This window comes from Mesocricetus auratus, unplaced genomic scaffold, assembly GCF_017639785.1.
Source record: "Mesocricetus auratus isolate SY011 unplaced genomic scaffold, BCM_Maur_2.0 Super-Scaffold_100008, whole genome shotgun sequence".
Taxonomy (NCBI): Eukaryota; Metazoa; Chordata; class Mammalia; order Rodentia; family Cricetidae; genus Mesocricetus; species Mesocricetus auratus.
The window spans coordinates 85,715,139-85,737,073 of NW_024429192.1; the positions used below are offsets into that span (position 1 = coordinate 85,715,139).

Here is a 21,935-nt window from a genome sequence, read left to right on the forward strand (position 1 = left end):
ACAGGCCAATCCTGGGATGAGCTGGAAGCAGCCATTGGGACAGGGAGAAAACCAAATTGTCCATACACATTACAAAAGAAACCAAAGAAAGGGGGAGTGGGGAGAGAAATGCAGAGAGACAAGGTAGGAAAGTACGAGAAAAAGCACTGGCCAGGTATGGTGAGGCTGTGGGTTCCATCCCCAGACCTGCCAATAAATGAAGGAACACAAATAAATGAAAGAAACAATGTAATCTTACAACAGGAGTTTTACCCATTACCCCAACACAAGCTTTTTGTCAAAATGAGGCTTTACCTGTTAAGATGAGAATTATAATCACAGCTAATATGTCAGGGTTTTGGGCCAGCACCCCAGGGGCATTCAGGGCCATGTGTTTCCGTGAGAACTCTCCAATGGGTTTGCCTATCAGCTCGTCAAAAGTCGCACTCCAAGCTCTTGCCACACTTGAAGTACCTGCCACAGAACACATGGTGACAGTTAGAGAAGGGTGGTCAACAAGAGGTCCCTCATCATGTTTGATGTTACAGCACCCAGGCAGGGTCACACACAGACAGACAGCATGTTGCCATCTACCGGCAGGCGCTGAGTCCCAGCAGATGCTACCAGTGTGTGGGGTAAAGGCCCACACTCCCCGAGGCTGCTAGAGCTTAGAAAGAACTGCATCTTATGCTCAACCAAGATCTACACTGTGTGTGTGTGTGTGTGTGTGTGTGTGTGTGTGTGTGTGTGTGTGTGTGTGTGTGTGTGAGAGAGAGAGACACTAATGTGCAAGAGTAAATCTTGATCATAAACTGAAACCCTGTTAATATAGCGATAACAATGTGGATTTGGTAGAAATTACACTTCAAGTTTTCATCTTTTAAGGGTCTAAGCAATACTTCATTTGTGGTAATTCTGGAGAGCACAATGACCAGTCAGCCCTGCCCATGAGGCACGTGTGTGGGACTCTGCTCCTAGGCTAGGCCAAGGGTAGTTAGGTGGGTGGTCTACACTTAGTACTGCCTGTATTTTCATTGTATTTGTATTTTTGAGGAGGAGCGTCTATTGTCTCTGCATACAGCCTAGGCTAGCCTCAAACATGCCATCCTGTCTGCCGAAATCTCAAGAGTACACCACCACGTTCATTTTGATACTTTTGTTGTATGATGTATTTATTACTATGTAACTCCAATAAGTCGGGAAGCATTTGTGTGTGCAGTTAAATCACACAGCATACATATGAGCATAAATGTGTAGGTGTATATATCTCAATAAAAACTTACAAATAAATAACCGCCCTTACCATTCTGACAGCATTAACTCAGCTCTACCCATTTGCTTTACCCAAATAACAGATACTGACAAGTCAGGAAACTGATTTCAAAATGCATTCTTGGTATGGATCAGTCTGGTAAACACGACTTAGGAAGTCCCCTCTTCCATGAACGCTTGGCAGCAGGGACAACGGTATCCATGCCTAAGACCTCATCTCAAAGGTGACCTACAAATGGACTGACACATTGCAGGGCCAAGCCTACCATTCAGCCCTGGTCATCCAACCTGACACTTTGTACCTGAACCCAGCGGCCAGGGTATGCCCCAGAGTGCAGGACCATGGTGAAGCTGCCATCTCACCTCCATGAGCCAGTCCCAAGTGCCCCAGCTACAGAGAATACACGAAGAGGCTGCACCCCGACAGCGGGCTGTACTGACTGCTCTTTCACCCCGTTTCTCCTTTTATACTGAAGACACCCCTGCCTTTCCAGTGCTGTGTGTCAAGGACACTGGAAGGCTAATATTCCTATCTGGCATTTTCCTTTCGTTTGAGGGGGCCTCGCCCATGACTGTGGTCTGAATTATCCACAGAACACAGAGGGGTTCGCACAAAGATTCACCTTCATTATTTGCTCTCATGTTAAGTGTTTTGCCAACAACTCAAAAATTTAACCTCACTTTTCATTGGCTGTTAGGAATTCTGTCCATGAAGGCCATGAGACTAATGAAGAAAAATGGTCTGTCTGCTTTGCATGCACAAAGAAGCCGGCTCGCTGCCGTGACAGTCCAGACCCCACCCTAGCCTTTCTTCCGAGGCCACCATGTTCTCACGTCAGAATCGCCTCTTTCAAATGCATAACCATATATGCATTCTTAAAACTGAGAAACTCTCCTCTCCCAGTAGCTAAGGCTGAGCACAGATTTCCAGATCGTTTTCATGAGTCTTCCACAGGCAAGTAGCACCACAGGGAAGACTATTATTTTGTTGGTCTAACAGCAGCAAATGCTTTAAGCTCACTGTTGTTTTATGCCCAGGTAAACTGCCTGGAAATGTAACAACCCATTTACAAAAGCTTCTTTCCCACTGAGAAGCGTTGGTATGTGAGAGTCATCTGTGGTTACAGTTGGAAGACTGCACAGGAAAAGAAAAATTAGGAATTTTACATTAGAGCCATTAGAGCAAGCTCCGCTGGTTCAGACACGGTACTGGACACCTGAGCCTTGGTCTCTGTCTGATAGCCTAAGGAGGTGGCTATGGTATCCCCCATGCTGACATGATGCCCACAGGACAGGAGGCGGCTCACAGCACATGTCCAGGTTTCCTTGTGGGGATGAACTGAGATTTCATGGGTGGTTGTGTTCAATGCTAATGCCCGGTGAAGAATGAGAAGAAAGGCTGGGTGATGCAGGATGCCCCTCTCTATGCTGTGAAAACATTTTATTACCATTGGTTAATAAAGAAGTTGATTTGGCCAATACCCAGGCAGAATAGAGCCAGGTGGGAAATTCAAACAGAGACACGTAGAGAAAGAGGGTGAAGTCAAGGAGTCACCGAGTAGGCAGGATCCCCAGGCATTACCGGTAAGTGAAGGCCATGTGGAGATACACAGATCAATAGAAATGGTTTAATAGTTAAGAAAGAGCCAGCCAGTAAGAATCCTAAGGCAATGGTCAAACACTTATAAATAGATTTAAGTCTCACAGTGGCTATTTCATTGTGGCTGTGAGGACCCAATTGGGTGGAGAGAAACTGGTCCAGTGGGCCTGAGACTAGACCAAGAAAATCTCCCAACAGCTGGGTAGGATGGAGGACCAGAGTGAACAAAGGTTTTAAAACAGGCAGAACTTTTGACCTAGACATTCTGTCCCTTGAATATTTCAAGGGGAAGAAACTGTGGCTATGTCTACAATTACATAAAGTAATTATTTGTGGAAAACAACAGATATGATCTAAATAGTGCAGAAGGACATTTGGTAAGGTTATTCTGGATTTATAAACCTATATACACAATGATATAGTCAGTGGGAATACTGCCATGGAGAAACCACCATGATATATGGTTTATAAAGAGATTAAAACTATATATACTTAGGAGCTGGGAGTATAACTTGGTGGAAGGACATATGTCTAGCATGTGAAAGGCCCTAAGTTAGATCCCTCTGCATCTCTACTCAGTGCTAACTTGTTAACAGTGGGATACCCCTAACTGTCCAGACAGTATCACACATCTCCAGTGAAATGGCCAGAACAAAGCAATACACAGGAAATACTGTTTCTGTTGGTTATCAGGTTGGGTGCTTCTCTGTTTCTCTTCTTTGCGCTTTTCTGTTTCCCAAAATGTCATCCATCATGATATATTTACTGTAATAATCTGGGGGTGGTCACTAACAAAAACAAAACTGCGTTTTAAATTAGAATTATCCTATTAGCCATGTATTCATTGATTTAGCAAGGATGGTCATAGTTCGCCTGACATGATCTCTGCTCACAGGTGTTACTAGTTAGCTTTTTGTCAACTTCATGCATGCTGGGGTCATCTGGGAAGAGACAGACTTAACTAAAGGGCCATTTCCACCAGAATGACCCACAGAAAAGTCTTTGGAGCTTTTTCATTAATGATTGATGTGAGAGGGATGAGATGACCATGGGTGCCAGCCACCCCTGGGCTGGTAGGCCTGGGTTACAGATGAGAGCAAGCTGAGTAACCACGAGAGAAAGCTAGTAAGCAGCACTCCTCCATGTTCTCTGCTTCAGCTCCTGCCTGACAGGAGATGTCCTTCTGTATATATATTTCTCTTATTGGTTGATGAATAAAACACTGATTGGCTGATTGGCCAGGCAGGAAGCATTGGCAGGGCTAGGAGATGAGGAAAATTCTGGGAAACATAGGCAGACTGGAGCATCATGTAGAGCCTGGAAAGAGAGTATGCGCTAGGCGTTCTCTGGTAAGCCAAGACCACGTGGAAATATATAGATTAATATGAATGGGTTAATAATTAAGATAGAACTAGCCAATAAGAAGCCCAAGCCACTGACCAACAGTTTCATAATTAATATAAGTCTTTGTGTGCTTATCTGGGGACTCAAGGGCGGTGGGACCCCTGGCAGGAGAAAATCTCCATGAACACCTGCCTCCAGGTTCCTTCTCTGACTTCCCTTGCTGTGGAATAATTCTTCTGGTACACTGTAGAGATGTGTCGCTCTCATTGTTAATGTAAAAGTTCATTGGCCAATAGCTACGCAGCATTTTCAGGACAGAGATAATGTTGAAAGAAGGAAGACTGAGTCAGAGGAGACAGAGGTGTTGGGAGCATGATTCAGAAGAAGCAACATGGGAAGTTCATAGATGAGGTAAATGAGCCTTGGGCAGCACATAGATGAATAGAAATTGATTAATTTAAGTTGTAATATCTGGCTGGAGACAAGTCTAAATTATTGGCTGATCATTTACAATTAATAAGTCTCTGTGTGGTTATTTGGGAGCCGACTGTCCAGATAAAAATCTCCACATTCACTGATGGAGTGTAATCTGTAAGATGAGATAAACCCTTTCATCCCCAAGTTGCTTTTGGCCTCAGTGTTTATCACAGCAACAGAAAGCAAACTCAAACCCTTGCAGAATGAGGGAAGTCACAACAGTGACTCCTAAAGACACCTTAATCCCTGCTAAAAGTGAGAGGCACACAAACAGTAGTCAGACTGGAGGGCTCCTGGAGATATACCAAGTCAGTCCTTGGAGAGAGGAGACCAGAGCATCCCTAACAAACAGGGGTCAGAGGATAAAGGCTGCAGGCTGGAGGGGATCAGAGAACATACCAATGATGTAGGACAGAATCAGGTTCCAACCGGTGATGAAGGCCCAGAGCTCCCCAACTGTCACGTAGCTGTAGAGGTAGGCTGAGCCAGTCTTCGGAACACGGGCACCAAACTCTCCATAGCACAGGCCAGCCAACACTGAGGCCAGGGCAGCGATCAGGAAAGAGATGACAATGGCAGGACCAGCATCCTCACGGGCCACTGCACCAGCCAGGACGTAGACGCCAGCACCCAAGGTGCTGCCCACCCCAAGAGCTACCAGGTCAAAGGTGTTGAGGCAGCGAGACAGTCTGCTCTCCTCCCGGCTGCAGTCCACCACCTTCCGACGCAGCATCTGCTGACCCAGGCCGAGCAGGTTTTTGCAACCCATCGTGCTGAGCAAACCTGTCAGAAAAGAGAAAGAAGAGGAGTTTGGTTCAGCTGCCGCCACATGTTGCACCAGCAAACGTTTGTTGCAGGATGGAGCATAGGGATGAAACCCTTTATAAAGCCATTACTACTAAAATGTTTTCAGGTTAGCATTCCACCAACAACTGTCAGATTCCATGGGGACGGTCTCGAGACTTTCCGAGACAGACAGAAATCCACAGTTGCCCTGCCCCAGGTCTCTGGGCCTCCACATTCATTTTAGTTATTATGGGTACATGTGACAGCTAACTGGGAACACAGACAGTAAGTGACACTGTTCCCAACCTCAGCTGCGATGTATCAGGACAAACAAGATGTAATTTCAAGTACATTGTATTATAATGAAATGCAAACTGAACTGCATCATAATTGCTAAAATGCCTAAGTCTTGAGCAAGACTCTCTAGCTCAGTGGTTCTCAACCCATGCATCAAGACATTCTATATGTCAGATATTTACATTAGGATTCATAACAATAGCAAAACTACAGCTATGAAGTAGCAATGGAATAATTTTACGGTTGGGCGTCCCTATAACATGAGGAACTATATTAAGGGTGGCAGCCACGACTGCTCTAGGCCATGGAATCCACCCCTAGAATGAATAAACAAACACAAATAACAGAAGAAACTGGGCATAGGATTCACGAGAAGTCTGAACTATCTTCGCCATTTTTCTCTAAATACAAAGCTATTTCAAGGTGAAGAATTTAAGTCAACAACAGTAGGCATGTGTAGAGAAGCCACCAGAACAACTTTGGGTTATTATAGTTATTTTTTTCCATCAACTCGTTTTTCTTCTTTATCATCAAATAGTCCTCTGTTGACCTAACTTCGGTCAACAATGAAGTCACTGATAAACAAAATAGTCCCAGGTCTGGAAAAAGTCTACCTCTAACCATCCACAGCACTGTATCACCTGCCTGTCTCTGTACTGCCCCCCCACACACACACACACATCACTGCAGGCTCTGGGTCACTAAGGAACTGTGGCTGCTTCTTCCTGGTATTTTACCTGCCGGCTCCACAGAATACAGTATTATTAAGACCCATAAAGTGTTCATTTAGATCTGGGAATTCCCCTGTTACATAGATGAGGAAAAGAAATTTGCAGTTAGGGTCAAACAAGGTTGCAAGGCATCTGGGACCCTGGCAGCCCTGCAGGTGGGTAAGAAGTGACTGGTCCCTGACACCTAGGTGGGGGCAGAGTCTCAAGGAAATGATGGACAGATCACTGAGAGGGAAAATCCCATAACCCCAGAGTTTATAACCCATGGCTTGCCAGCGTTTACACAGGAAGGAACTATTTTTGGATGTATCCACACCAGGTGCAGATGCTGGGGGCGTTCCTGTTAAGTGGGCAGCGTGCCTGGGAAGTAGCAAGCTTCCTGCACATCAGGACAAGGCTGCGGGTGCCAGGAGAAGCAGGAAGTACTGAACCCTGATACTGCTGGATACCGGGGAGGGGGGGGAGCGTACATGGGTGAAATCAACCAGTGAACAGGTACTTGGGTGAGGGTTGACAGGGAAGGTTCAGCTTTGACAAACCACCCTGGGCACAGCAGGCTCTGCTGCAGCCGGAAAAGGGTGTCGCAGCCCTAGGGGTGGGAGTCACCGCTAGAATGCTTGCCTAGTACGCACATTGCCCTGTGCTCCAGCCCCAGTAAGAAGCACAGTAACTTCTCCACATTGCCTCTTGAGGGCCATACCCCAGTAACAGATTTCTGAACCCCCTTAAGACAGAAAGTGAACTCAGAGACCTCAGGCTAGAGCAAAATGGCTCTTTTGGCCATGCTGGGGTACAGAATACATAGGTACAGACATACCTGTGTCTCCACCAGTGTGGACAGGACACCAGCGAACACCCACTCCAAGAACCAACCCAGTGATGTTGAAGGGACTTCCAAACCACCTTCAGACTGAAGATCATTACCCAGATACAGAGATCTTGGTTTCCAGGCATCACGTAAGGGGGTAAGACAGTGTAGCCACAGGGATGCAGCTCACGTACCCCCAAACATGCACAAAAATGCTCTCTGCCATTGGTGTGGCCCTTGGTGACAGGGACGTGAGAGGGGCACAGCTGGGACCAAGGCTGTGCCAGGTGGCTGGGAGCTGCTGTTGAGGGCACCTGATGAGACCGTTAGGTGTCCATTTCTGCCTCGTGGGGTGAGGAAACGTGACAGTAATTCACTACACCCAGGGTTTATTTTAGGAAGTTCTCTCTGTGTCTCTTCAGAGGTATTTTAAAACTCTCAAAAACGTGTCATTGGTCGTTTCTATACATTGGTCCACCTCTTCCGCTCAGGCCAGGCCTCCAAAGTGGGTCTTAACCAGCAGCAGTTAGGAAAGAGATGCATTTTCTCTGTACAAAACAAATCTATTGGTTGCAATCCCAGCAGTCAAGTGGAGGCCGACTTCCTGCTGCTGGGACTCGCACAGGAAGCCACCAGGTGAGGAAAACGGGATCTAGACGGCGTTACCTGTTTCCGTTGGGAGGGATGATGTGTACACAATCCCGAATGATTTTTATTACAGGTATTGGTAAGACTCGTGGCAACATGAAATCTCTGCCCCATCATATTCCATAGAGATTATTACAGAGCCCTTGCCTTAGGATAGCAATCTGTTTCTTTCTCACAGAGATCTGACTCCAAATTGTATCCTAGGTATCACCAAATAAAAACAGAAGTGAAATAAGACTGAAGAGCAGGTCCAGTGGTTAAGAGCATGTGCTGCTCTTGCACAAGATCTGAGTTCAGTTCCCATTGCTCTCATTAGAGAGCTCACAAATGCCGATAACTCCAGACACCTGTGTGTGTGTGTGTGTGTGTGTGTGTGTGTGTGTGTGTGTGTGTGTGTGTGTGATAAATCCTAAAAAACAGAAGCAAAAAGCTAGGCAGTGGTAGCACACGAGGCAGGGGGATCTCTGTGAGTTCCAAGCCAGTCTGGTCTACACAGTGAGTTCCAGAACAGGCTCCAAAGCTACACAGAGAAACTCTGTGTCAGAAATTAATAATAGTAATGATAATAATAATAAATAGAAGTAAAATGATTCAGTAGCTCAGAGCCTTAGGGAGACTTCCTTGGGCTCTATTTTTTAAGTCTCTAAGTGGGAAGTTTTGAGCAATGTGAGCTTTTCAGTCTCAGCTTTAATCACCGATTCCTTCCAGTCTGATGGTTGGTGGGAGAGAGGGGCCAGAAAGAGGCTGTTAGTCCACAAATACCATCTTTTAAAACCTTAACACATAGCCGGGCGGTGGTGGTGCAGGCCTTTAATCCCAGCACTCAGGAGGCAGAGGCAGGCCGATTTCTGTGAGTTTGAGACCAGTCTGGTCTACAAGAGCGAGTTCCAGGACAGCCTCCAAAGTCACAGAGAAACCCTGTCTCGAAAAACAAAACAAAACAAACAATAAAATAAAATAAAAATAGAACCTTAACACACTGGAAACTTTCCTGGGTTTTCAGAACGGCCTGTTCCCTAACAACCGGCTCCTGCCTGCTGTCTGGCATGGAGCACTGTCATTCCAGTGGGGGACAGAAGACAGCCTGCAAATGTACAGGGTTCAAGAAACCACACCACATAGTCGCTAAAGACAACAGAGAGCTGGTCAACCCTGCACCTGGCAGGCTGTGGCGTGAGGGGCATGGAGCTTTAATAAGGAAGGGCAGGTGCTCACAGTGCCGGGACCCGCCACCAGAAGTCCAAGAAAAGAGCAGTCTAGGATGCTGGCCATTGTGGAGAAGTGATAACACGATGTGGGAGAAGGTTATGGAGGAGGAAGTGATTTCAAAGCAGGACTCACTTCCCCTGCAGATGGTGGAAGGTCCAGGTGTAAGAACTTGAATTAGGAATAAAATATAATAAGGCCAGGGTGCAGACAAGACCAGTTCACAACTAAGGGTGGAGACATGGAGTGGGAAAAGCTAGGGAGCTACCCGGCCGGAGGCGTACAAGGCCGAGTAAGCAGCAACCAAGGACACACAGTGAGCCGAAAGGAAAAGGGCAAGAAGGCAGGTGTCATGACTGTGGTGGTCTGGATGAGAATGGCCCCGTAGGCCCATAGGGAGTGGCACCACTAGGAGGTGTGGCTTTGTCCGAGTAGGTGTGGCCTTGTCGGAGTAGGTGTGGCCTTGTTGGAGGAAATGTGCCTCAGTCTCTCCCAGCTGCCTGAGGATCAAGATGCAGCACTCAGGCCTGGAAAGATGACTCAGCAGTTAAGAACCCTGGATGCCCTTCCTGAGGTCCTGAGTTCAATTCCCAGCAACCACATGATGGCTCCCAACCATCTGTAATGAGACCTGGTGCCCTCTTACGGACTACATGCAATACACAGGCAGGACGCTGTATACATAATAAATAAATAAATCTTAAAAAAAAAAAACACACACAGGGGCTAGAGAGATGGCTCAGCAGATAAGAGCACTGCTACTCTCCCATAGGACTGGGGTTCTGTCCCCGGCACCTATATGGTGGCTCAAAAATCGTCTGTAACTCCAGTTCCAGTGGATCTGACGCTTCTCTGGGCCTCCAAGGGCATTGCATTTGCACAATCGGAAATACACATTCATTTAAATAATGAATCTTTAAAAATTACCTAACTCCAGGAGCTAGCACATAGCATAAGGGGGCCTGAGAGAGGAGAGCAGGTCCAGAAAATGGCTGAACTGTGTCTTGAGTCACTGTTTTCCTAAAGAACCAAAGCTGTGCTATCCCACCCACAACAGAGGCTCTAAGTCCATCCAGACCCTTCACCCCACACGAGCCTTGGTTCCAAGATGTGATGCCCTCTCCTGATGCCCACAAGACACACAGAATGGATCTCTCAAGCCTGTCACAGCAAAGCACAGGGCCAGTGCAGCCAAACTTAGTGCCCGCCAGTTGTCCAGATCTTGATAACTTTAGCCTCAACTCCCTTTTACACTATCAAAAAGCCCAAGGGCACATTATCTTCCTGTTGATTTACCAGGGGTCAAAGGCAAAACTCCCAGTGACTGAAAAGCCATCTTAAAACAAAATCCACATCATGTGGGGGAGCTGCCTGGCATGGCTTGGGACAACTTCCAAAAAGCAAAGGGAACCACCAGTGACAAATACTCAAGAGAAACAACTGGAGGGGAGTACGACTTCTTTTGGCTTCACTGGTTCCAGGCCTGAGGCTGAATGTCACACCAGCTCACACATGCGCTACAGCAAAAAGATTCCTCTCATGGCCAGAGAAAGACCAAAGAATGGTCCCAGGCTGAGATGCAGCCAAGAGCATGCCCCCAGTCACATGCTTTCCCCACGAAGGTCCTACTGTGTTGTGGGATAATCTTTTTGAACACTGTGAAGACTGTCTGTCTTTGCTAAGGCACCTGCTGATTGGTTAAATAAAGAGCTGAATGGCCAATAGCTAGGCAGGAGAGGGTAGGCGGGACTTCCAGACACAGGAGAAGGAGAGGAGATGAATCTAAGCCTTAGGACATGAAGAGGAGACAGGAGGTGCAAGATGGAAGAGAGGTAAAATGCCATGAGGCAAAATGTAGATTGATATAAATGGGTTAATTACGTTATAAGAGTTAGTGGGAGAAGCCTAAGCTACAGGCTGAGCTTCCATAATTAATAATAAGTCTCTGTGTCATTTTTTGTGAGCTGCAGCCCAAAGAAAAATCCATCTACACTACTGTCAGCCTAGAATGCCACCAAATTATGAAACATTAGTGTACTGATCCATTGACTAAGTAGAGGTTTTGTGATCCAATAACCTCTCAGTGACGAGATCCACTCAAAACACAGAAGACACTTAGGACCCACATAATAAGAAACTGTTCTCCAAAGTCCAGACTGGGAAAAGCCACTAACACAGCCTCAGCCCTCAGCCATGTAAGAAGCTAAGGATGAGTTTCTCATGGCTCCAAGATGACTGAACAGTGTTGGGCCACACACACACCTTGCAGAGGACCAAACAAATAAGCCTACGTGTGGCAAACACCAGCTATGACAGACTTGAGGAAGTACCAAGCCTGCCCCCAGAGGACCCAAGGCCACACACACACACACACACACACACACACACACACACACACACACACACACACGCAGGAGATAACGATCCTTGTCTCATTACTGCAGATCTTGTGAGACCCCGGTGGGATAAAGCATTAAAAGACGATGCAAAGTCAACCATGCTTTTCTTAAAAGCCACCTTAGTATCTATCATCACACTACTAATTATTCTTTCCCTTTTAAATCTTAATGGCAAGGCAGGCCATGGGGTTGGCTCTGGCTTCTTCACAGCAGTGGGATTTGAACCTGCTCTGTCACAGACCCCGTTGGCTCCATCTGCTTCACCATACACAAGCTTTCTCAAAGCTATTTACCCAAATCAGAAAGGACCCACCCTGAGTCTGGGAGGGCACCAAGAACAATGACACAGATCTTCCCAGGGACACACATGTATGCATTCCGTGCACTGGGTACAGGCTGCTTCCCAGGGACAGTCCTGATGGAGCAGGACTCACTGGGGTCTGGGTCCAAGGAGCAGGAATGTCCATAGAATAGGCTTCATTCATGTTCCCCTGAGAGGGAATGCTGGTGGTTTTCCTTCCCCAGGCCTTCAAGGTATCCTGAGGGGCAAACTGCAATTTTCTTAGGTGCCTTCTTTGAAAGAAGACCAAGAACAAGAGTAAGGCAGAGGAATCCATGCAAAAACTAATTTCACTTTCGATTGACTAACCAGCCACTACTTCCCCAGACCATTCATGTACTCAGCCAACATACCTTTAACAAACTTGGGCTGGCCACCAAGCCTGGGAGCACACCTTACCTCCCAGACTCCTGGAAACTTCACTCACTCCTCCTCAAGTCTTCCCACCATCACGAACAACTTAGTTTTAAAAAAATGGAATTCCTACAAAATCCAATAGTTCTAAAGTAGACAAAAGCTGCAGAAAATGAGTAGACAGGGGAACTGAAGTAGGGGAGAAAAAAAAACAAAAAACAACTTGATGAACTGGCCAGCTAGGTAGGAGCAAGACAAGACATCGGAGCCAGGCCAGGCCCATGCAGTGTGTTTTTAAAGTCAGTGGTTGCAACTGTCCATCCTCTTATAAGGAGAGAAGGGTGGAGTTTTGATGGTACATTGTGCAACTCGCATAACTCCAATGTAGCCGGGCCAGGACCTGAACTCATGTCACCTACTTTCAAAAGCTGTGTTCTCTGCCAAGGTGAAACTGATTCAGTTTTGGTTTGATATTATTATTTGTTCTTTTGTGTTGGGGATTAAACCCAGAGCCTCAGGCATGCTAGTCACACCACCAGCCACCTACTCATCTTGTATCAGAGACCGGCCATGTACCGAACTGACCCTGAACCTATTTCAGAATCCCAAGCAGCCAGGGCAAGCATGTGAAACCTTTTTTCATTCCTGGCTCGCTGGACATGAATTTGTCCAAACATGCCTCCTGCTGTCAGTCAATACTCACTGTATCATCTCATCTGAAATCTATTGACACAAACAATTGACACACATTTGGTGACAACTAACTAGTTCCTGAATGCAAACTGTTTTGTTGTTGTTATTTCAGACAGGATTTCTCTGTGTAACAGTTCTGGCTGTCCTGGAACTCACTCTATAGACCAGACTGGCTTCGAACTCAGAGATCTGCCTGTCTCTGCCTCCTGAGTGCTGGGATTAAAGACATGAGTCACCACTGTCTGTCTCCCTGAATGCAAACTTTAATTGTTCACTCCAAGCACAACAGAATGACTCCGATGGGGTTACTCACTCCACTCCTGCTGCTGGCTTTGTAGTGTAGGAGATGAGAGTAAAAGTGGATCATTTCAGCTACATGGCCTTCCCAGGGCTGTGGTAAGAACATTTTAGATATCTTACAGACAACAGGGGCTTGGAAAAGGTATGTAGAGGGGACTCCAGACAAGTCAAGTGAGATTAAATGTGCTGGAAATATTATATGTCTGTAAAGTATGGGAAAGCATAAAAAACCAGCATATAAAGAATTTCCAGGGCAGGAAGACATTGCCTCTCTGGAGGATTATAGGCCTCTTTTATTTCCTGAATTTTTGCTATTTCTCCCTATAATGAGTGTACAATGATTCTGAATTAAAGGGAGAAAATCTCTCTAATGAAATCAACAAACAGGAGGAAAAAGGGAAGACAAGAGGGTCCCTGGCAAGGTCAACCCATCTCATGTCTACATAGGAAATGCTGGTAATTAGGTCCCTGGGATTTTGTTACGTTTTTCTCTGTCTCTCCGCAGGTCTGGAAATTTCCAAAGTTAAATGCAAAAAGAAATAAATTCACCTACAACAGACCCAGAAGTGCTTGCGTCTCCTACCCCAGGCCCCGCACCATACCCCAGAGCCTGGACAGCTTCAAATGCTATTAGCCACTGCCATGTATTAAGTGAAATAGTCTTTTGTACGGAATCAAGTCAGACCATATGTGTTGTGGAATATTCCTTTACACTGTGTGAAGATGTGTCACTATGATTGGCATGAGGTAATCCATAGGCTGGACTCTGGACAGAGAGAGCTCTGGGAGGAAGAAAGCAGAGTCGCCAGGCAGACGAGAGGAAACGGGAAGTGCACGATGGAAGAGAGATAAAAAGCCACAAGGCAAAACATAGATTAATGTAAGGACGGGTTAACTTAAGCTATCAGAGCCAGTTAGAAGCAAACCTAAGCTGTCAGCCCAACTTTCATAATTAGTAATAAGTCTCCATGTCATTATTGGGGAGCCGACAGACCCAATGGGAAGGTCTGACTACACATATAAAATTATTAATATTGAACCATTTTTTATTGGTTTTATAAAAATAGCCAAGAATCAAAAAGACCAGGGCTGCCCTCTCCAGCTGTGCTGTAAGCTATTTCTTTGAGTCCCAGAATTAAGACAGAAAAGCTAGCCATCTCTCACTCCACCTTGTGTGGGAGGAGCTAACATGAATTCTGAAGATTTGACTTGTGGGAAAAGGAAGAATTCATAGGTTATTCTGAAGCTCACGGCTGCCGAGTTAGAGGTAGGGAGAGGGAGGGGGGGCATTTCCCAGCACACAGTTTTGTGATACAGACTGGAGGGTCGCCGGGAATTTTACTTTCCAGCCAGTCCTGGAGAGAAACAGCACACACCTGCTGCCCCTGCAGGTATCACGTGGGACAAGACAAGAGAAACTGCACCGGAGGCCTGAAGCCAGGGAGAAGCAGGAGGGCTGCACAAAACCACCCCGAGAGGAGTCTAGCCTGGTCACACTGGATTCACGCCTCCAGATTCACACCTCTACTTAGAGGAAGACTTCCAGATTTGTTGTGAAAAACACCAGAGTGGGGAGGGGGACAAACACAAGTCCAAGGACTTCCGGTTACCGGGGTACAGGCTCCTGCGTTGGCGCCTCGTTGCACAACATCAACCGGATTGGTGAACGTATCTTTGCATAAGCAAATGTTATAACCTGTCGTACTTGTCATTTGTTCCTGACCAGGTTTTCTCAAAGACTCTTCAGGTACAGAACACAGGCCACTGTTGCCATGGGTACTATCTAAGCATAAGTCATGCACAAATAATCCCTACACAGGAAATGTCGCATTTTGTAGTAGGTCTTCCTGACTTATTCCAAGTCATACTGCACTGGTGGCCAAAATTTCAGACACTCGCTCCAGAAGGAAGGTATTTACAATCTGAAATACTCATTCAGGCCAAGCCTGTCCTCAATCTTAAAAAATCTCCCAGGCGTATTGTCCCTGCCATGAGGTTTCCCCTGTGGAATGTGCATACACTAGACGGCCACCCCGGGAGGCAGGAACAGAGTAGAGAAGGTTTGATTTGCCTGATTCCTTCAGAGAGCAGGAAGAAAATGTCCGATTACACAAAGGTCTTCAAAGATAGGAATAGCTTATCTGAACCATCAGAGACCGGCACTGAGGCCAGGTGGAGGTGGAGATAGGCACCCAGAATGCTGTAAGAATTCTAAAGGAATGAAACTAGCTGCCCCCTGGGGGAGTATTGTGGTCACCAAGAATGAATTTTATCATAGGTCAGTGGCTGTGTCAACTGCTTGTTTTAATCGTTCTAACGTACTATTACCACACATCACTCCAGGACCTGAACTTGACCCACTGCCTCAAACACCAGTGTTCTAGACCCAACTAGGTGAAAGGCTCCCTTCTTTCTGACAATTGATTCTACATCTGAGAAGAAAGTCTAGTCTACTGTTTTTTAAAGTCATATGTGGGGGGGGGCGGGGGTATTTGGTGCTGGGGATGGAATGTACTAGACACACACCCACTGCTGAGTTACACTCCCAGCCCTTTAGAACTCCTAAAAATTTCAACATATGTCTTAGGCAAGACCCACCATAGTCCCCCACTGTCACCTGACAACCTACTTCGAGGACACCTCGATTGCTACAGCAATCCTTCAAGATTCCAGAACATGTTTTCCTATACAACCCAACAAGATAACGAAATTCTCAAGAGTAACTCATGCCACCACGCTCACTCCCCCACAGGCTGTGAATCTTGCAACAAGCTACCAACCAGCACACTCACAGGTCCCAGAGACCTAGCACAGCCAGATGAGCTCTCCCACACTCCCACCTGGATGGCCGGAAGCAACCTTGAAACCCAGAGACCCTTAGAAACCCACAGTGACTGCCACTCCCACAGTGGGGTCAGTTGTACAGGTCTCTGTCTGGTTTGCCCCCTCCATACTGGTTTGTCGGAGCAAGCAGCCACACTTGACAACAAGCTGCAGGAGGCCTCCAAGCTGAGCTCCCTAACTCCACCCTGACTGGCAGCCAGCTCTCTGCCCAGGCCTACACCTGGAAATGAGTCACAATACGTTACACACACACACACACACACACACACACACACACATATGTATCTATGTATGTGACACTGACAAAAAATTAAATAAAATTAAAAAACACTACCTATGGTAATGGCATATTGTGGCACACATCTTGAGAGGCAGAGATGAGTGGATCTTTGAATCTGAGGCCGACCTGGTTCACATATGGAGCTCCAGGCCATTCAGGACTATATAAAGCCCTGTCTCCAAAAAGAAGGCCTCCCCCCTGGGCCATCATCATCATCCTAGATTGCAGAACCTACAAAAGATGAACCATATGCACCCCACACACACACCTCATAGTGCACTTATCTACATGGGAGAAGAAAGCAAGGAACTGTTTAGACCCAACTGTCTGCGCAACAAATATTATTGAGTACCTAGTGTATGCTACAAACCCTCCTCCGTGGATGAGTCAGCTTCGTGAGCTCCCTGTCCTCGGTGCAAATGGAGGTGTAAACACGCCTGGCCAAGACAGGAAGGCCTTATTATAATGGAATTATTATTAACAGAATTAATGACAGGATGACATTATTAATGAGGTTACAGTAGCTTCATCAACAGGTACTGCTTATAGCTTAATCCCCCCTGCAGATCCACACTCCCCAGCCCCTTCCTCCTCCCTTCTTAATCCTTCCTGCAAGGCTCACACGTGACACTGGTCACCTGCTGTGTCTCCCGCAAATGCCTTCTGATTAAAGGACTCAGTGGTCTGCTGCTCCTGATTATGTGGGCATTCTTAACATAGGTAAAGATGGAATGAAGGCTGTGAGTGGCCATGAATGACTGTAAGGACGTGTGAGGCACTGTGTATACACACATGCACACACACACACACACACACACACACACACACACACACACACACCCTTACCCCCACGTGCTCTCTAGCCACACTGAAAGCTTTACCCTTCCATGTTTTCTGATGATAACACAAGAACAAGAATGAAATCTCCACACCCAGTGAATCTCTGCGATTTAATAGGAAGTAAATACAGCAGTAGATTTTCTCCCACAACCATTTGTATCTTAAGCAATAATTACTGGGGACTCAGGATCTCTCTAGGTAGCCCCAACTGTCCTGGAACTCTGTAGACCAGACTGACCTTGAACTCACAAAGATCCACTTGCCTCCATCTGAATGTTGGGATTAAAGGTGTGCACCACCACCCCTAACTAGAACAGTAGATTTTTAAAGTATATTTCCAGTGGCACCCTTTTTCTATGCAGAACCCAAACATACTTTTCAGGTGAATTACTTTTATTTAAAAAGAAAAGCAAGGCAGTCTCTCTGGCCAAGCAGAGAGACCCCTCCCACCCCCTGCACTCCCCACTCCCCACCCCGATGCCCCCACTCAAAACACTCAAGTCTGAAGAAGTGTTGGGAATTTAAAAAATAAGACAGGGCTAGGTGCTACAAGGTTCAGAGATTCCATGTCCAAAGATGACTTAGGGCTACAGTTACCAGTTAGGTTGGGTTGAAATGAATGATACATTCTAGTGCAAAAATGTTCATGTTCCAGGGTGCCCAGGGCCAGACAGTACCTGGAGTAAGATTCGTGGACCTTCTCACTGAGGATGGCGGTAGCCTGGCGACAAGACGTCACAGCAGAGTCTGCAGTAGCTTCAGGCTCCTGCAAAGCAGAGAACAAAGGGCTCAGTTTGGGCACCAGAGCCTCCAAATCCAGGCTCTCGGGGAAGCAATGATTCCTCTTAGCCCTGCTGTGGTAAGCAGGGCTCCACAACTGAAGGAGACCACAGGTGGACACTGATTGGGACGAGGCATGGGAGGTGTCATGGATGACCATGAGTCACCCCGTGTCCTCTGCAAGAGCAGTCAGGGCTTGTAACCACTGAGCCATCTCTCCAGCCTCACGATTTGCTTCTAAATGGAGTACTGCAACATGCCAACATGAGGAAGGATCTGCATGTATCAGTAAATACAGGAGTCATAGATCGAGCCAAAATGCAAGCACCCACATGTTTCAGGATATAAAAGCTCTCACGATGTGATTTCAGAGCCCACCAACTACTGCACATGGAGTTCGGTATCATATCCAAAAGAAACATAATGTAGCGACCTAAAGAAGGTGATGATAGCCTGTGAGTATAGATCTTTCAGATGGCACTTGCCTAGCAGGCAAAATAGACCTGTGTTGATCCCCAGGATGGGAAAACAAAGAGGGAGGGGAAGAGGAGGGGAGTCTTACACAGCTGTTTAGGAGGCTTGCCCCAGTCACATTTTTCTGCTATAGCATATAAAACAATTAATGCTAAACTGAAGTGAAAGAAAAATGCATGCCATGCATTAATCCAGGACGGACCTATTTGGATTAGTGGCCTGGAATGCCTGGTGAACAAATTCATTAGGTCTGCTTCTTCTAATCCAACAAATGTTCCGACCAACTCATTCTAATTTCCCAGACTTGCAAATTCCTTTTTTGTTAAAAGCAGAACAATAAAAATACCATACACCTAATACACCAAGAATTCAACACCAATTATCTCATAGTAAAGCAGGCAGCATTTAAACACCACCCTCCAAGGGTGAGGAGGTTAGTGAACTTGTGCCCGTGCACAAGAAGCTGTGTTCTATCAAGAGTGACCCACCCAGGGGAAATATGTTCTGAAAGTATCAGCAAACATCTCACTCTGCCCAATGTATAAATCAAACGGAGTCAGATCTCCCCGGTAAGTACAGACAGGACTCAGTGAAGGCATCCGGGGCCTATGGCACGCACTGGGGGGCAAGTCTGTCTTGAGGCTATGCTGACAGGCATGCTAAGGGTCCATTTATTTTCCTTGAGAATTTCACACACTGCATTTTGATCATTTTTACCCTCAACTCTTAACTCCTCCTAGGTCCACCCCGACGTTCCAACCTTGTCTTTTTTTAATAACCCATCAATTCCGTTTTGCACTTCCGGTATACTCCTGGGTGTGGGACCACCCACTAGAGCAGTAGTTCTCAACCTACAGGTCTCAACCCCTTTGGGTTGAATGATCCTTTCACAGGGGTCACCAAAGTCCATCGGAAAACACAGATATTTTACATTACAACTTATAACAGTAGCAAAATTACCGTTATGAAGTAGCAACAAAAATAATTGTATGGTTGGGGTCAGCACAACCTGAGGAACGGTATGTAATAAGGGATGCAGCCTTAGGAGTTGAGAACCCCTGCACTGGAGTGTGGCTCACCTAGGAGGAGCCACACCCTTAATGAAAATGTCTGTCCTTCTTCCAGAAGCCACCAATTGTTCATAGCTCCTCAGTTAGGGGTGAGGGCTCATGAACCCCTTCCCTATCCATGATGACAAGTTGGACTAGCTGTATCTCGTGCAGGCAGACCAGCTGCTCTGAGCTCATGAGTACAGGAGTCCTGCCATGTCTCACTCTGGTCCACTCTGACCACTGGCTCTTACAATCTTCCGGTTCGGAGGTGGCCATTCTGAAAGGGTTTGCTGGGTCAAAGAATCTAGGAGAATCTGCTCCATCCTTTGGCCTGCTAGTCTTGAAATCATGCTGTAGTCTGTATCTTAAATGTTCCCCAGCGGCCATATGCTAAAGACTTGTTCCTCTCAGCCTGTAGGCTATTGGGAGATGGTGGAATGGCTAGGAGGTGGCGCCTACTGGAAGTCAGGTCACTCAGGGCATGTCCTTGAAGGGGAGAGTGGGGCACAGGCCCTTCTACTTTCTCTTGCTGTCTAGCTGGAAATGGAGTTTTAATTCCCACGTGTTTCTGCCTTGATAAGCTACCTCTCTACAGGCAGGGGTGCCTGGACTGTGCAAGAATAGCTGAGCTAGCCAGGGAAGCCGGCCAGTCAAATTTACAGTCAAAAGGAAGCATGGTCAACAAAGAATGGCTAGATAGATATTCTAGCCTCAGCCCTTCGATAATCCAATTATCCCAGCCCTTTCTGTACCAAGATCACTTGGCTCAAAATTTGATGACACAAAAACCTTGAGACAGGAGCTCCATTGTCCTTCATTGGTGAACACTGAAGAAGGTCAGTGAAGGCCCTTAGGCAAAAATCAAATGATGGCTGGAAATGGAAGAAGGGAAGTGGGGAGAGTGGGTATTGCCCCCATGGTACATCTGGCAATGTCTAGAGACATCTTCAACTGCCACATTGAGGGATAACAGTTCACCAGCAGATAGAGGCCAAGAATGTTACTAGGCAATCTACAATGCACAGGGAAGTTCCTGCCAAGAGTAATCCTCAATGGGAGGTGGGGCAGACCACACCTCCTGGAGGGTACTTAGACAATGTGAGATGCTGCCCATCTAATCAAGCGGGTTGGAGATCGCGCTACTGCTTAAATTCCAGGACCAAGAAGCACAGTACGATCTGCAAATGAGCACGTATTCCCAAAAATCCAAAACCCTGTTGCTACATTCCATGAGAAACTTGGATGTCCCCAAACCATGAGAGAGGAAGCAAGCACATTAAAGCCAAGAAAAATGGAGTATGGATAGAGGAGCAGCTCAGGCATGAGTCCGCTGTCCTGTAGACAAGAAGGGCAAGGTCTGTAGAGATAAGATTGCTGACCACTCTGCCCAGAGAGTCATACAGGTGGCTCCCAAGTAGTGTTCCTAGCTGGACACCTATGGTTCCTATGTCATCAAGGCCAGCCTGAGCTACACAGTGAGATACCACCACAACAGACGATTGATTGATTAATAGGTAATAGACAGATAGGCAGAAGCCAGTCTTAGCTACACAGTCAGACTATGATAGTTTAGATTGGTTGACTGACTGATGATAGGCAGAGAGATGGCATATAAATCTATTAAGTACTTTTTAAAGTTAATAAATGCATTCTTGAGGCATGTCTTGGAATAAACGCCACGGTTCACAAACACTTTCTCTGTTCCATCTTCTGTTCTTCAGCCCCGGGAGCTCACTCTCAGCATCCATGGAGATCTCTGCCCCATAGCTGACGAGCTACACAGAAAAATGCAGTGAGGGGAAGCTGCTTTTTAAAGGTATTCTCCAGTTTGAGTGAAGAACTATTTGTCAGGTGAATAATCAGCTCTTAATTACACGACTTGTCTTTTAAAATAAAGAATTGTCTCATTAATGCTTGAGAGGACAGTGGCGCCCCTCCTGAATTTGGACATGCAACACGCCTGTCTGCCAGTCTATAACAACAGCCCTGGCAGTGAGGAGGCAAGGGCATAATGAGAGGAGAGCTACTCTTTTGTTGCTGCTGCTGTGGGTTTTTCTTTGTTTTATTTCGGTCTTGTTGGGTTTTTTGTTTTGTTCTGTTTTGTTTTTGTTTTTCGAGACAGGGTTTCTCTGTATTGTTTTGGAGGTTGTCCTCGAACTCACTGTGTAGACCAGGCTGGCCTAGAACTCACAGAGATCTGCCTGCCTCTGCCTCCCAAGTGCTGGAATTAAAGGCGTGCGCCACCAACACCAGGCTGGTCTTGTTGTTTAAGTTCCATGTGTACTGACTGGTGTTTGCCTGTGTGTGACTGTGCTTGCACGCCATGTGCATGGAGTACCCCCAAAGGCCAGAAGATGGCGTTTAATCCCATGGATTTAGAGTTACAGATGGCTGTGAGTTGCCTGCCTTTGGGTGCTGAGAATCAAAGTCC

The 21,935-nt window shown here is 46.5% G+C and overlaps 1 protein-coding gene across 5 annotated transcripts in view; it reads right to left on the reverse strand.

The window, feature by feature from the left end:
• Positions 1–21,935, reverse strand: part of Slc7a1 (solute carrier family 7 member 1) — a 76,449-nt gene that overhangs the window by 20,992 nt on the left and 33,522 nt on the right. For 3 of the 5 annotated variants that reach the window (XM_005083175.4, XM_040750261.1, XM_013122834.3), the window contains exons 2-4: positions 17,876–17,964; positions 5,072–5,455; positions 295–453 (exon numbers count right to left, since the gene is read on the reverse strand). In XM_005083175.4, coding sequence (XP_005083232.1) covers positions 295–453; positions 5,072–5,441 — 529 coding nt within the window. In that variant the 5' untranslated portion in view covers positions 5,442–5,455; positions 17,876–17,964. 5 annotated transcript variants of the gene reach the window in all.